This window comes from Lycium barbarum, chromosome 12 (genome assembly GCF_019175385.1).
Source record: "Lycium barbarum isolate Lr01 chromosome 12, ASM1917538v2, whole genome shotgun sequence".
Taxonomy (NCBI): Eukaryota; Viridiplantae; Streptophyta; class Magnoliopsida; order Solanales; family Solanaceae; genus Lycium; species Lycium barbarum.
This window is the reverse complement of record NC_083348.1, coordinates 97,431,020-97,447,427: the sequence shown is the minus strand read 5'-3', so window position 1 is coordinate 97,447,427 and position 16,408 is coordinate 97,431,020. Positions and strand designations below refer to the sequence as shown.

At 36.7% G+C, this 16,408-nt stretch overlaps 2 protein-coding genes across 2 annotated transcripts; both read right to left on the bottom strand.

Annotated features, from left to right (window-relative positions):
* Positions 1-8,419: 8,419 nt before the first annotated feature.
* On the bottom strand, positions 8,420-10,432 carry LOC132621680 (probable esterase KAI2). The gene is made up of 2 exons (XM_060336022.1): positions 9,779-10,432; positions 8,420-9,021 (listed from the first exon to the last, which is right to left on the bottom strand). The coding sequence occupies exons 1-2, from the start codon at positions 10,285-10,287 to the stop codon at positions 8,568-8,570; spliced, it is 963 nt and encodes a 320-aa protein (XP_060192005.1). The 5' UTR covers positions 10,288-10,432; the 3' UTR covers positions 8,420-8,567.
* Positions 10,433-12,035: 1,603 nt separating this feature from the next.
* LOC132621679 (probable protein phosphatase 2C 78) lies at positions 12,036-15,835 on the bottom strand. The gene is made up of 4 exons (XM_060336021.1): positions 15,411-15,835; positions 14,463-14,845; positions 12,800-13,036; positions 12,036-12,604 (listed from the first exon to the last, which is right to left on the bottom strand). The coding sequence occupies exons 1-4, from the start codon at positions 15,655-15,657 to the stop codon at positions 12,341-12,343; spliced, it is 1,131 nt and encodes a 376-aa protein (XP_060192004.1). The 5' UTR covers positions 15,658-15,835; the 3' UTR covers positions 12,036-12,340.
* Between the last annotated feature and the right edge of the window lie 573 nt (positions 15,836-16,408).

Below are 16,408 nucleotides of genomic sequence, written 5' to 3'. Positions count from 1 at the left end.
TATGTTCAGAAAATACATGAGATATACTTAAATGTACATAGTTTATACATAATCGATCAGATTTTTTTTAGTTTATGTTTTTACATATTCGTTGAGTGTATACTAATCCTTTTCTTTTTTTATGCATGACCATCGCCCACGAGTCCGAGGGACTCATTCTCTTCCCGCATTCTGCGTTGGGCTAAAAGCCCAACGACGTCTCCTCCGTGCCATTTCTGTCCGCAGATAAAAAAAAAAAGGGGTTCTGGGCCAAAGCCCAATAAGTATGAACAGTCGCAGCAGCTTTAAAATGGGCTAAGCCCAATCCCGACAGCAGCAATCCTAAAAATGGGTCGAACCCGTTTAACTTTTATTTATACTTCTGCACTATTTTTTATTTTCTTTGCTTTTGACTTATGTATTATTTGACTAACACTTTTCTTATTGTATTTCCCCCTTAGCTTAGGAAAATTATGGAAATTAACATGGATAGTTTTCTTTAATAACGGGTAGATAATTTAAGGAAATTAATTATTAAATTCACAAGTTTTTATTCTCTTTTTATGTTAAAACTATTTATAATGCATAATATTTATTTCAAGGCCAATTGATTTGCAAAAGCGGCATGGCTTATATATTTTAAGTAAAGGAAATTGTATTTCATTCTTGCTATCACATACACTTCAAAACATCATTAATACTCAAATATGAACTTTTTTATTAACTCTTTAAGTTTGAATCAATCATATATATATATATATATATATATATATATATATATATATATATATTTAGCTAAGCATAGTTAATAAAAAATAATGAAGAGGATAAAGAAAACTTTCAATAGCTATTTTGTATTTTGTTCCTAAAAATCCATGAACATCTCACCATTTAAATTATTTCAAGTATTTTGTGAAAACGCCGCATAAACTCGTATTTTCGTCTACTCATATGTAAATTATCTTTTGCAAGTTTTTATTGCAAAAATAGCACTAGTATTCAAAATCATATCAACATTCGTAAGTTTATTTTAAACGGCATTTGAAATTTCCTTTTATGCATCACATTTTCTACATGTCTCATTATAAATAGCATTTTTATTTAAAGTTTTATCAATTTCTATCAATTTTGTTTTAAATGGCATTTGAAATCTTCTTTCATGCAAATTATTATATTTTCTTTAAATCTTATCTTCAACAACATTCTTATATTTTTCTTAAAAAACCTTAGCAACATTTCTTAGCATTTTTTTGTTTTTCTTAAGGTTTAACGTTTTATTTAGCATTAATTAATTAATCTAAGTTTGGTCGGATAACCGTAAGTTAACGGATTCTAAAGGATGCCTAACCCCTTCCCTTTAGGATAATATAGAGCCCTTATCTAGAATCACACTGGTTAAGCAGACTATTAATTGAGGTTTAGTTTTAACTTTGCCTTAGTTAACCTCTAGGTGTCCTAATTCACTGTTAAATTAATTAGGTGGCGACTCCTTAAAACAAAATAAACGGGAATCACCAATACGTCATACTCCTTAAATCGACCCGGTTAAAATGGGGTGTGACATAACCAATGTTAAATCTCTCGTTCCTTTCACATTGGACATTGAAAATGGTCCATATCATTCATGGGTGGCGTTATTTAAGGTGCAAGCCCGAGTGCATAACCTCATGCATCACATTCTCCCCCCTACAGAGGCCACAGATAAGGCCAAAATTGATGCCTTACGGGCAGCTGATCCTGAACTCTATGATCGTCTTGATGCGGCAGTCTTACAGTGGATATATGGTACGATCTCCCCTGAATTACTTCAAGCCATATTGGTGAAGGATGACACCGCGGCGAAAGCTTGGCAGAGGTTGGAGGCCATCTTTCAAGACAACAAGGGTTCTAGGGCAACCCATCTCGAGGAAGAACTTTCTGCTGTCTCTCTCGAAAAAATTTCAAGTGCGGATGCGTATTGCAACCATGTCAAAACCTTGGCGAACAGGCTGGCTGATGTGGATGCTTCGGTGGCGAATAGTCGCCTTGTCTTGCGACTCATTGGTGGTCTTCCAGAGGCCTACTCTGGCACAGTTGATTTTGTCCAAAATCAAGACCCGTTACCACCTTTTGAAAGCGTTCGATCCCGAATAAAATTGGCGGAACGTACGCTTAAAAATCGTCTCTACAAGGAAGCCGGCGGGAATGCGGCTTTTATTGCCTCTACTGGCGGTGCCCAACCAAGTAACATGGAACATGTTAACTCCAAATCTCAGAATAATTTTTCTTCAAGTTCAAATCATGGCAGGAATAATAACAACAAGAACAAGAAGAAAAATACTGGAAAGAACAATGGGCAAAACCGTCGCGGTGGGGGTGGACAGAACGCTGGCCGCGGAACCAATCAGTGGCCGACTGGCGGCACCAGTCAGTGGCAGTCGCGCCACGTCCTACTGCCGTACCCTCCATACGGGCAGTGGCCGCCACAGTGGGCAGCTCCACCTTGCCCCTACCCGACTTCTTCACGGCAGCAGTCCCGACCGGCAATGCAGCAGCCCGGAATTCTCGGGCCCAGACCTCAACAGGCCTATGCGGCCTCGGCAGCCCAGCCCCATATTGGCCACTCTCCGACGGATATTGAGGCGGCAATGCATACTTTCTCTATCGCTCCACTGGATGGGAATTGGTATATGGATACCGGCGCAACATCACATATGACCTCGGACCAAGGTACACTCCCGTCTTATTTTAATTTGAGCAATAGTAATCATCGCATTGTTGTTGGTAATGGGCATGTAATTCCAATTCATGGTTTCGAGAACACTACTCTCTCACCTCCACACCCCCCTCTCACCTTGAATAATGTATTGCATGCACCCAAGCTCATTAAAAATCTTATCTCCGTCCGTAAATTTGCCATTGATAACTGGATTTCTGTTGAATTTGACCCGTTTGGTTTTTATGTGAAGGATTTCCAGACGGGGAACAAACTAATGAGATGTAATAGTAGCGGGGACCTCTATCCACTCTCCACCGTCATCCAGGCCTCACCTTCAAAATCTCCTTCCGTCTTCACTGCTTTGTCTCCTGATTTATGGCATCGTCGTTTAGGACATCCAGGAACCCAAACTTTACGCTCTCTTCATAGCCAGCATTTTATTGAATGTAATAGGAACAAACAGTTTTTATGTTCATCTTGTACTTTGGGGAAACAAGTTAAATTACCTTTTTATGAATCGATGTCATTCACTGCTTTTCCATTTGACATAGTTCATAGTGATCTTTGGACGTCGCCCGTAGCTAGCTCTAATGGGCATCGTTACTATGTACTATTTCTTGATGATTTTAGTAAATTTTTGTGGACTTTTCCTATCTCTAAGAAGTCTCAAGTTTACTCTCTTTTCATCTCATTCCATGCTTTTGTCAAAACTCAATTTGAAAGGTCCATTAAAAATTTACAATGTGACAATGGGAAAGGATTTTATAATGTCCACTTCAACTTTTTGCTCAAAAACATGGGATGCAATTCCGCCTCTCTTGCCCTCACACATCTCCTCAAAATGGAAAAGTCGAACGTCACATCCGATCCATAAATAATGTAATTCGGACCCTGCTCACCCATGCCTCGATGCCCCCTCGTTTTGGCATCATGCACTTTCTATGGCCACATACCTTTTGAACATTCTCCCTACTAAAGTTCTAGGATACTCTTCCCCTACTTAACTCCTATACCAAAAAGATCCTATCTATTCCCATCTTCGGGTTTTTGGGTGTCTATGTTTTCCTTTGTTTCCATCCACCACCATTCACAAGTTATAAGTACAGTCCACTCCTTGTGTCTTTCTTGGGTACCCTTCCGATCATAGGGGATATAAGTGTTATGATATGTCAACCCGGAAAATTTTCGTTGCCCGTCATGCGGTCTTTGATGAACACACATTCCCATTTTCAAAATTTCATACTCCTACTCCTCACACGTATGAATTTTTGAACCATAATGTTAATCCATACATCATTCATCATATGCAACGAAATTCTGGCAATACACCTCCCAACGCTTCAAATCCCCAACCCCCTCCACCCCCGGCTCCACCCTCGGCTACTGCTAGTCCTCAGCAGCAGCCCCCCCGTCGCAGGACAGCCCTCCCGCTGCTCTTGTACTGCTGCCTTCCAGCCCGCCATCACCACCTACGGCCCCCTCCCCACAGCCGCCACACCCCATGACGACCCGGTCCCGAAATGGCATTTTCAAACCCAATTGAAATATTCCTCCAACCTTAACACCGAGACCACTACCTCCATCTCTCCATTACCCAAAAATCCCGTCAGTGCTCTCCGTGACTTAAATTGGAAGAATGCCATGATGGATGAATTTAATGCTCTAATTGAAAATAAGACTTGGGAGTTAGTTCCTCGGCATGCTAATGTTAATGTAATTCGGTCAATGTGGATTTTCCGTCATAAAAAGAAATCTAATGATTCTTTTGAGAGGCATAAAGCCCGTCTTATAGGTGATGGCAGGTCTCAGCAGAAGGGTGTTGACTGTGAGGAGACCTTCAGTCCGGTGGTCAAGCCAGCATCTATTCACACTGTGCTAAGTATTGCATTATCTTATTCTTGGCCCATCCACCAGCTCGATGTCAAGAATGCTTTTCTTCATGGCAATCTCTGTGACACTGTGTATATGCATCAACCATTGGGTTTTCGGGACACCCATTTTCCTGATCATGTCTGCCTATTGAAGAAGTCTCTCTACGGCCTGAAACAAGCCCCTCGGGCTTGGTACCAGTGTTTTGCTGATTTTGTCGCCACCATTGGATTCTCACACAGCAAGTCTGATCACTCATTATTCATTTATCGCAGGGGTTCTGCTATTGCATATATACTGCTTTATGTTGATAACATCATTCTGACAGCCTCTTCAGACGATCTCCGTAAGTCTATTATGGCACTCTTAAGTGCCGAGTTTTCCATGAAAGACCTTGGTCCACTAAGCTATTTCTTGGGTATTACTGTTACTCGTAATGCAGATGGCTTATTTTTATCACAGAAGCAATATGCCGAAGAAATCCTGGAACGGGCAGGTATGTCACTCTGTAGCCCGTCTCCTACACCTGTTGACACAAAGCCGAAGCTAAGTGCCTCGAAAGATGCACCATTTGATGATCCGACTAAGTATCGTCAGCTTGCTGGGGCTTTGCAGTACCTTACATTCACTAGACCAGATATCTCTTATGCCGTCCAACAGGTGTGTCTCCACATGCATGACCCTCGTAATGAACATATGGCTGCTCTTAAGCGTATTCTGCGCTACATTCAGGGGTCTATCAATTTTGGTTTGCATCTCTATAAGTCTAATGTCAGCAGCTTAGCCTCCTATACAGATGCAGATTGGGGGGGGGCTGCCCGGATACCAGACGCTCCACCTCTGGCTATTGTGTCTTCCTCGGTAACAACTTGATTTCTTGGTCCTCCAAACGTCAGCCTACACTCTCTCGTTCTAGTGCCGAGGCCGAATACAAGGGAGTTGCTAATGTTGTCTCCGAATCCTGCTGGATCCGGAATTTACTTCTTGAGCTACATTGCCCGATCCAAAAGGCGACACTTGTTTATTGTGACAATGTGAGTGCGACATACTTATCAGGTAACCCGGTACAACATCAGCAAACTAAACACATTGAAATGGACATACACTTTGTTCGCAAAAAAGTTGCCTGTGGCGAGGTTCGTGTCCTTCATGTTCCGTCCCGATATCAGATTGCAGACATCTTTACAAAAGGGCTTCCGCGCGTACTGTTTGATGACTTTCGAGACGGTCTAAGCGTTCGTCCACCTCCCACTTCGACTGCGGGGGTGTGATAACCGTTGTATTTTGTCATTATTATGTACAGTTAGAATATTAGTCATTATTATGTACAGCTAGAATATTTCCTAGAATATTATGTACAGCTAGAATATCTCCTAGAATATCTCCTAGAATTAGGTAAGTCTTTTGTATATATTGATGACATTCAATCATAATCAATCAACGAATTAATTTCCTACAGTTACAAATATCACATGTGAAGCTCCGTGATTGTATCATAAAGTTTCACCCATGGAACATGAAACGAAATAGCAATAACTACTTTTCAATTACATGGGCTAAAAGATGACTATTTGCTAATCTTACCCGAAATTTGAAGGTTCCTTACAACTGAGGAAATCCCAAACGTATAACCTTTAGAAAGGCCAAGCATTGCCTATATTATTTGGAAATATTAGACCTGTTAGCTTAAATAATTTTGTGTTGCTTTGGTTTGGTCGGTTCAGTCTTCTAGCAGTTTTAAAAATACTTTGGCACAGCATCATATAAAATATCCGTTCAGTTAAGGATTGTCAAGCCGCCTTACTAGTTACTACAATGGTAAAATGATTAATTAACAATCTATTCTCCCTTTCTTCCTTATCGCAATAGCACAAAATAAAACCAATCCAAATGTGGATAGGGCTGTCTCAACAGCATTGAGGCCTAAAATCAAACTTCAGAAAGAGGCCTTAATTTTTTTTAAAGGAAAATCGTCATATATATTTTTATTTAAAGTCTACTTTTGTAGCTTTTTAGATGTGAAATCATTAATTACTGTTATCAATTTGTTCTACTCACTCCTTTTCAATTGATAATATAGCTAATCCATTCAATCTTTCTTGAGACATTGTTGATCTTAGATAAGATTTCATCAATTTATATTTGGAAAGCTTCGTTCGGCTGATACAATGTTTATATATATAAAATATATCTTGAAGAAAAAAATGGGGCCCAAAAAAATTGAGGCCCCAAATAATTACTTTGTTGGCGAGTCATCCCTGAATGGGGAATATAATATTCCAGCCACTTTTTATCCATCATCAATGGGGAGTGGGGATCAGTACTCCATAAGCTCCGATAGCCTCCAGAATACTGATGGAAAAAGAAGAAAATTCAACGGACCCAATTTTTTAGCGCCTTTCATGGAATAAAGAAGAGGGTAGCAAGAAAAAAGCTAATTCGATGTGTGGGCTTAGTCACCACACTTACATAAGTATCTCTTGTTGCTATCAAGTGTTTATGTATTTGTCTAGGCAATAGGATGACGTGACAAACAGAGAACAAAAGTCCGCCCGTTTATTTACTTTGATAATATAATGAGTAATTAAAAAGTACTAATCTTTTTAGGTCAAATACGTAAATAGCCCCTAAAGTTGTCACGTTTTTAATTTGTTATTTTACCATGTTAACCGCGTGTTGTCATCACAGACTTAATTTTTATCTCAGAGAGCATCAGTGAATTTAAGTGTTCAATAGTTACACTTTGGGCGTACATTAGGTGTAGGTGTAGGGGTGTACATGGATCGGATTGGTTCGAATTTTTAAAATACCAAATTAAATCAATTGCGACGGATTTTTAAATTTATACACCAAACCAAACCAATAAAATTTAGATTTTTCAACCTCAGATTTTCTCGGATTTTTGGGATTTTTCCCAGAAAAGTCTTCATACAAAACATATAACTTTTACTTCAAATATTTTTTTAGTCCCAGTAAGATACAACTATATAATTAAGGTGTTTCGTAAGAAAATAACACAAAATGTGAGATGCGTGATGATATTGTATTAAAATATTCAACAAAAAAGATAATAAAATCGATTAAAATAAATATTGTTAATTAATCAGCCATAACGAAAATGACCATAATCTAAAAATACTAAGTCATGCTAAAATAAGTACGGCTAATAAGTTTTAGTTACAAGACAAAGAAAACAATTAAGTTATGTATTTCACTCTCTAAACCAATTATGCAAAACTACCGTAAAATTGAATTTTTTTTGTTAGCATTAGTGTTGTGTTGGTTTTGGTTTGGACTTTCTTTGAGTTACTAACATCCACGGGACATAAAGCTTATTGACAATCAAAATTCTAAGTCCAAGCTTGAAATAATATGATAACGGACAAAAAATTACGAAAAAATTTAAGAAATGTATAAATTACATTACAAATAGATACTTTTATGTATAAAATATTTTAAAAATTGAATAAATGTAATGTCGGGTTGGTTTAGTTCGGTTTGACTTTTTTTTAGCTAAAAACAAACCAAACCAATTATGGTCGGATTTTTTTTTCAACACCAAACCAAGTCAAATCAAACCACTAGTCTGTTTTTTTTCTCGGTTTAACGATTTGATGCGATTTGTCGGTTTACTTTGTACACCCCTAATTAGGTGTCTATAAATACCAATATCAGTTATGGAGGTGTTCAAAAAAATTTGAATACTCAATTAGGGGTTGTTTATGAAAATATTTGGTCATTGTTCTTTAACATTATTATGTGGTACTTGAGGAGGATGCCGTGTACATATTTGGCAACTTTCCTAGCCTTCCTAATATATAGGATTATCCAACAATTGTCTCCCCTTGCTGCCCAGATTTTCATTATCCTCTATTTGTACACAAAAAAATCAATCAAATTAGAATATAATTATTACAAGGTGACATGAGATTAACACTGAGGTTTCAAATTGAAATATCAGCAGTGACAAAAACACTAGGCGAACAAAATAAGCATACACATGATCCACCCTGTAAATATTTTAAGCGGCATCAGCAGTTATATCATGAGAAATGTGTCGAAGCAACACGGGAATAGTAGCCTCAGGGGCGCTCAAATGCGGGAGATGACCTTCAGTTGAGATGATCTCCACAGTTGACTTTCCGCCTAAATTTCTGTGTAAATATTCAGAAACATTCACAGGCATTGCCACGTCCATTGAGCTCTGTATGATATGGCAAGGCACAGTAACACGGGACAGAAAATGCCTAAGGTCGAACGTGAAAACAGTGCGGAAAACACTGAGTGCTATGTCTGGTCTCATGTTGAATAAGGTCCTGCTGAATTCTTGTACTGCCACTGAATCCATGTCACCTCCCACTACTAGTGGCGCAAACCCGGATACCCATGACTTATAGTTCGACTCCATTGCTTGACACAGTTGCTCTATGTCTTCCAATTCGAATCCTCCATAGTAGTCATCCGAATTTATGAACCTAAAAGAAACCATGTTTATGTGAAATTTAATCACATGAACAAATAAAATGGACTTTGACAGCACCGTATTTTACTGTCCTTTAATGAATTATTGCCCCTAACCACTACGTTACTGCTGGGTGAATGGTAAAATTGCTTAACCCACATGGCAAAATTCCTTCAACTTTTATTAAATCAAACGTAATTCACGTGTCCGACAAAAAAATTGAATATTCAGAAAAACAAGCTGTGTGATTCTTAGAATTAAAGAAACGAAGGAGATTGACTTAGACATATCTGATTGTATTACATTTTAGAGGAAAAAAAACTTATTTTACTTACTTGTAGAAATCTGTTAAGACAAAACTATGAACATTTGTCTGTTAACAAATATAATCCTTTCTAAAAAGTCGCTAAAAAATTAAGCTTTCAAATCAAAATTTTAATTAATAAATTTATTTACACTTTAGAGGAAAAAAAAAACCTATTTTACTTACTTGTAGATTAAGACAAAACAATGAACATTTTTCTGTTAACAAATATAATCCTTTCTAAACAGTCACTAAAAAATTAGGCTTTCAAATCAAAATTTTAATTAATAAATTTAATATTTAAGCAAATAAAAAGCAATACTCTGAACACTTGCCTTCTTGAACGCATAAAAGACCACTTGCCTTAACACCTCATTCAGTAACCAATAGGTACTAGTACTAATTAACAAATTTATGGGGTTTATTTATAACTCAAGTTGAAGTAGATTTAAATTCTGTATCTCACCTTGGGGAAGCAGAAACAAGGATGAGTTTGGAGAAGAGGTCAGGACGAATAATAGAAGCAACAACACCAGTCATAGCAGATAACGAATGTCCTAAATACATGCAACAATTGATTTGAAGTTCCTCCAAAATGGCAAGTAAATCATAGGCATAACCTTCAAGGGAAGCATATCGATCAAAATCGAAGTAGTCAGGATTTGTCGGACCAGCACCCATGTTGTCGTAAAGTACAACACGATATTCATCGACGAGGTAAGGGACAAGGTGTTTCCAGACAGATTGGTCTGTGCCAAAGCCATGGCCGAGGACTAGGGTTTTCTCGCCTGAACCAAGAACTTTAACGTTGTGAGCTTCTTCAACTATTCTCATTTTTTGTTTCCAATTTTCTGCTCTTTTAGGGTTGTGGTGTGGTGTGGAAACTGGGGGAGACGACACGCCGACTTTGTGGAAAAGGAGGACTGTTTTAGAGAGATGGCCGGTGTGGTTGTTAATTTTATGTTCACAAATCATGGCATCAGTAATGCAAGAGTGCTAATTAATGGAAGGGTTTTATTGATCATAAAATTTGATAATATCAAGAAATCAGGAGTTAATTCTTTGGGTCATCATCACCCAAATTATAGAAAAATTTTATTTGTTTTATTTTAAAAAGCTCACTCGTATTTTACCTATTATTATCATCCCACGAAATAACTCCTACATGAAAAACACCAGAAAATAACATACATAATCCTTTTAAGTTTGAGAGTAAATCTGAAGTTGTCCTATAAATATACCTTTGTGCATACTAAATACTTTTAAGTGGTGAGCACAGTTTACTTAATAGTTTAATTAAGGAGCTGTTTGGACATGAAATTTGAATTTCTTGAGTTGCAGTTTTTTTTTATAAACATAAAAACCCCACAAGTTATAAAAACCATCAAAATTTTCTCAATTCTTATACAGTCTTACCAAATGAGTAAATCATAGTTCATAATAAAATTAATACACTACTAGAAGGCCTTTTTAAAAAATACAACATTAATTGATCAAACTTTAGTTCAATAAAAAGGAAAATTTAACATGAATAGTAATGTAACTATTCTTTAATAGAATCCTCCCACATGGTACGAACAATATATCTACCAACTTATGGTTGATAAACATGATTGGTAAATATATCTACCAACTTATGAGTCTTTTTTTACAAAATATAAACATATGGATCAAATTTTACATTTATATATTTTAAAATCATGATTTCAAATCCCAAATCATGCCTTTTTGGATGATTTGAGATTTCAGCTCATGAGATGAAATCGCATGTCCAAACGCCGATTTCATCTCACCTCATGAGATGAAATCCCAACTCATCCAAAAAGGCATGATTTGGGATTTGAAATCATGATTTGAAAAAATATAAATGTAAAATTTGACTCATACATTTATATTTTGTAAAAAAAGATCCATAAGTTGGTAGATATATTTACAAATCATGTTTACCAATCATTTGTATTAAATATTAATCTGCAAGTTGGTAAAATATATTTACCAATCATGTTTACCATGTGGGAGGATTATATTAAAAAGTAGTTACATTACTATTCAGGTTAAATTTTCCTTTTTATTGAACTAACGTTTGATCAATTGATGTTGTATTTTTTAGAAAGATCTTCTAGCAGCGTATTAATTTTATTATGAACTATAATTTACTCATTTGGTAAGATTGTATAAGAATTGAGAAAATTTTGATGATTTTCACAAATTATGGGGTTTTTATGTTTACAAAAAAATATTACTAACTTAAGAAATCAAAATTGCATGTTCAAACGGCTCCTAAGTCAGCACATGAGTGATAGTTAAAATCCCAATACTGCTATTGTGGTCCTACTCTTTGATATTGGCTTACCCAAACATGCAAATGATCTTAATATTGTGCCGACTGCCGAGGCTAATATTGGGATTTCAATTTTGGCTCAAATTGCTGGGTATTTGGACCCTGTTTCAGACATGTGCCTAAATGACGCCATATGAAGGGAAACTCTTGTTTTTACCTTGGAAGCTGTCAGCTCGGAGCTTTGGGACTTCTATTTTCCCTTTTCATAAAAACAAGTTCAATTATTTTTACCCATATGATCCGCTAAGAATTCTGAAATGTTAAAGAGTTATCCTAGGTACGTCTACTAGCGGATTAGATTCTCAAATAAAGCACTGAATATTTGTTCAAATAGGCCGATGATAATAACATCCCAGGATCATAATCGGTAAAATGCTCACGATTTATTGACTATCAAGAAACTATAATTTCATTTCATCTTTCAACTTTCAGTATGAAGTTGTAATATTGCGAGGAAAGTATAACCACATACAAATAAAAGGGGCTTTTCGATGGAAGAGGCAAAAATACAAGTAATAGCCCAAACTGTAAGTAATCAGCTTAGTCCTATCAACTCCAACGCAGAAGGTACATGGTTGGTCCTTCTGATTGTTATATAGAAGTATATAAAGAAAGTCTCCAAGTCCAAGACAATGTATTTACAAGATGGTATACCGTATACTGTATACATGTACTCATAGACATTGTTCATGGGGAAACATAAGATGTGTTTTCTCCTTGATGACCTGAGTTTAAGGAGTATATGTCAAGAGGGACGTTCGTGCCCTTAACAATGTTCAATCCAGCATTTGTGGACCTTTCAGGGCGATCCAAATATATCACAATAACTGTTATATCATCGTGAATATGCCGCCTTGCCCCCTTCTCTAGTCGTTTGATGTCCTCGTATCTCATTTCCTTCTTCTCTGCAGCCTCCTCAAGGGCAGCTCTCACTAATCGTTTTGCTATTCCCTGAAGAACGGGGAAGAAAATATCACTTATCCTATTCATTAGTTAATTGTATCCAACATGGATGAGAAGTTTGATCACGGAATTACTTCAAGGAGAGTTGTGATTTAATAGGAGCCTACACCCACTTTACAGATAATTAAACAAATGAAAGTACTGTTTCCAGAAGATATAGAACGTGAGGGGTGGGGTACTCACAGTTCTAGGATTCTTCAAAACAATGTCCACAGCTGCTTCATCGCTTAGTTGTTCCCATAGGCCATCCGATGCAAATATCAAAAATAAGTCTTCTGGTCTTATCTTCCGGATCAATATAGAGGGTTCTGCTGATATTACAGCTCTTTTTAAAGGAATTGGATATCCATATTGTATGAAGAGAGGATCTCTGCTAAACTCGGGTTTCTTCAGATAGACATCTCCAATTGATCTAGAAACCTGGTGCAGCCAAATAGGCAAATATTAGATGAGTTTTCTCAAACTATAAGATACTCTCTGAAATTGGCTGTTTGCAAGCTTTTAATACAAACAGTCAGCTTCGAGCTTTGACATCTTTCCAACAAAAGGGAACCTACTGAAGTTCAAATGAATGATCCAAGATGGGAAGATAAGCGTCATGTAGCCCCTGCTACAATTTCATTACCAAACAATTAAAACAAAAAAATGCTATAAAGCGGTTAAGGGCGAAAGGATAAAGGGAAAGGAGATTACTTTGTGGCCATACATAAGAACAAAATTACTACAGCTGCAACAAAATGTTTAGGCCTTGATTTGAATCTCATAGGTTCAATTTAGCAATATTGACACTTCCTGAAGTACTAAATGGATATGTTTTTGAATAAACTGAGAGAAAAAGATAAATTAATTTTGCACAAAGAACTTAACATAAAACGCGTATAAAAGGTATGATCAAACTTGCTATAAGTGACCAACATAATCAGCATATGACATACTTGTTTTTTGATAAAGATATAATGTGATTTGGTTAGAAGCTAAAAGGAGAAAAAATTAACATATGATCTATAACCTCAGAAACAGTAGATGAAAGCATATTTGATGCCAAAACCCAAAAGAGGCACTCAAGAAAGACTTGACATCAACATGTTTAGCAGGTAAGCATCAACTTGCTATAATTGCACCAATATAATTGGCATATATAAAGTGACTTTCTTTAGAAGCCTCAATTTTGAGTTCCCAAGAGAATTTGGACCACCTTCATAACGTGCTCGAGTAACAGAAAGGTGAACTTTTCCAAACTACATGAATATAAATGTTTGTATTTGTGTGCGACTGACTACAAGCAAGAGTTCAGAAAGACAGTGGTCTTTTTTCTTTTCTAGCTTCCAATATATATTGAGCAACCTTCTTTTCTAGCTTCCAATGTATATTGAGCGACCATTTTAACGTATATATACACTTAACAGGTAACAGAAGATGGTCCATTGTAAACTTATTGGAAAGTACAACATCTGAAAGGACAAATTATAGTCTTCATCATTTGGAGGTCCGATTCACTACTGCTAGAGGTCTAAAAAGATGTATCAATAATTACTATCCTCAATTCCCTGCTCAACTCCAATCCCATCTCCACCTTTGTGCAAATGTATCAATGAAAAACAAGGGCATACAGAGGGAAAGAGAGAGAGAGAGAGAGAGAGAGAGAAATGAAAAGATTCAAGATTCAAGATTGTATGACAGTCTAATTGCAATGGACACAATTTATGTTAATTCTAGATAACATAAGCAAAATTCCAGGAAGCCTAGCTAGTAAACAAATTTAAGAACCTTGAATGAGCTAAAAGAGTAATTTAAACCATCGGCTGAATTAATAGGACAGAAGAAAATAGCAATTGTGAACAGATACCTGAATTATACCCCTGATTCTCCAAACCCCTCGAGTGTAGACCACAATGTGAGGATCATCTGGATGCAGTGCCTCTACCTCCATCCTTACCTCCTCAACCCCAACATTATGATCAATAGATAAACGTTCTGCCACAATTACTGCTGAATCACCCGTCTGGCCACTCTCCCCTCTCCTGCCGAGCACTGCCCTGGAGTCCCCAAGATTTGCCACATATAATTTATCTTTTGAAATTGCTCCAAATAGACAACAAGATCCCACAGAAGCAATCTGAGGCTGATCCAGCCAAGACTGCTTAACCAAACGCAAGAATCCCTCCTCAATGTCATCAAATGCTTTCCTAATCACGTCCTCAGACAATCCTCCTTCTTCCAATGCAAGCTCTACAATAGCCAAAATAACAAGGAAATGAAACACAATACAAGCAATTGCCAATATCTCTAATGACATTGATTCAAACATTCAAAAATTGGGCAATTCTACAATTTAAACAGTTGCTTGGCGCCTGGCCAGATAAGGCTTAGCTGATCATATCGAAGTACAAAAGACAGTTCAATTGAATATTTATTTTTACATTCTTTTATCTCTTAGAAAAAGAGATAATCTACTATTTTTCTGTTCTTCCACACGACATATGAGCAAGTTAGTTAGTTCGTTCTCTCTCAGCCGCCCCTGATCATCTCATGATATTTCAAAATAATAACTAAAAGCAACAGAATCCAGCAATCAAGAAGTCAGAAAAACTATAGGTTAGAATTCTCCACCTAACACAATCAAGAAATTCGTACTACATATTTTTGTTATAAGTCCTATATGACTGATCAAGAAAACGACAAAAAATTAAAGGTCCTTCAAGAACTCATTCAAAAACTCAAGACTCAACATAAAAGACCCAAAGTTACATAGTATAATAGTATCAAAAAGTGAGATTCGAGTTTAGAAGTATACTCTGTAGTTGAGGGAAGAGATTGTTGTTGATGAAGCGAGAAGCTTGATGGCCACCATGACCATCATAAACACCAACATAAGTAGCACAAGGGGTTGTTAAAACTTGACCTTGATCTTCAAGCAATGAATTGGCCTGAACTACAGAAACAGAATAGTCACCAGTGGCATGTTGCTTCAAGTCCATATGCCATTGAAGACTATCACCATCACCCCCACCAAAGCAACTCCCAAAACAGGAGCTTAACATCTTAAACCACTGCTACTTTGCAACTATTTGCTGTAACTGAGTGAGGGTTTTGAAGAAAATTTGAAAAGAAAGAGGACGTAAGTATTTATTGGTAAGCGAAGATTTCTTTTGCTTCTTCTCTGCATTGGAAGTTTAGAACAAAGACTATTGACTTTTTTTGTCCGTAACGAAGAAAATAAAGACTAGAGACTGGAATAGTAGAAATGAGGAGAAAATTGTACCCAAAAAAGCAATTAAAATATGTCGTGGCCCACCAGAATTACGCGTGTGGAAAAAATTGAACAGCTAAAGAATTATTTACACCATTGTGTGAAACCTATGGTAGAATTTAAGGTGCAAGAAAAAATATATAAAGTTAGATTGAGACATATCTAAGTGAAGCAATATTGACAGTGAGAAGTTAATGGACTCCGAAGTTAATAGAATTATCTGAGGTGACGTAATTGTTTTTGTTTTAGTATTATTTTCACCTTGAAAATTGGTGATAATGTGTCCATATGTTAATCGACAATTAAATCCCACCAATTTATCATCATGTATCCGGATGTTGAATTCCATTGATTCATTAACAATAAAAGTCAATCTGCGTGTCGCAAAGACCACGGCTTAAGAGCGGGTTAGCATTAAGGTAATGACTTTGTCTTCAAAAGAATTAACTCATTTATAGCACAGCATACAATATGTTATACTCCATAGTGTTAAAAGGCAGGTAAACCTATATGACACGCTATAAAAGTAAGGCCCGTTTAGA

Coding starts and splice junctions, on each gene's coding strand:
- LOC132621679 (XM_060336021.1), bottom strand. CDS start 15,657: ATGTTAAGCTCCTGTTTTGGGAGTTGCTTTGGTGGGGGTGATGGTGAT. Junction 13,037..14,462: donor GAATCAGGGGTATAATTCAG/GTATCTGTTCAC, acceptor TGGCTGCACCAG/GTTTCTAGATCAATTGGAGA. Junction 12,605..12,799: donor TTTTGAAGAATCCTAGAACT/GTGAGTACCCCA, acceptor CCCGTTCTTCAG/GGAATAGCAAAACGATTAGT.
- LOC132621680 (XM_060336022.1), bottom strand. CDS start 10,287: ATGATTTGTGAACATAAAATTAACAACCACACCGGCCATCTCTCTAAA. Junction 9,022..9,778: donor CTTGTTTCTGCTTCCCCAAG/GTGAGATACAGA, acceptor GGTTTCTTTTAG/GTTCATAAATTCGGATGACT.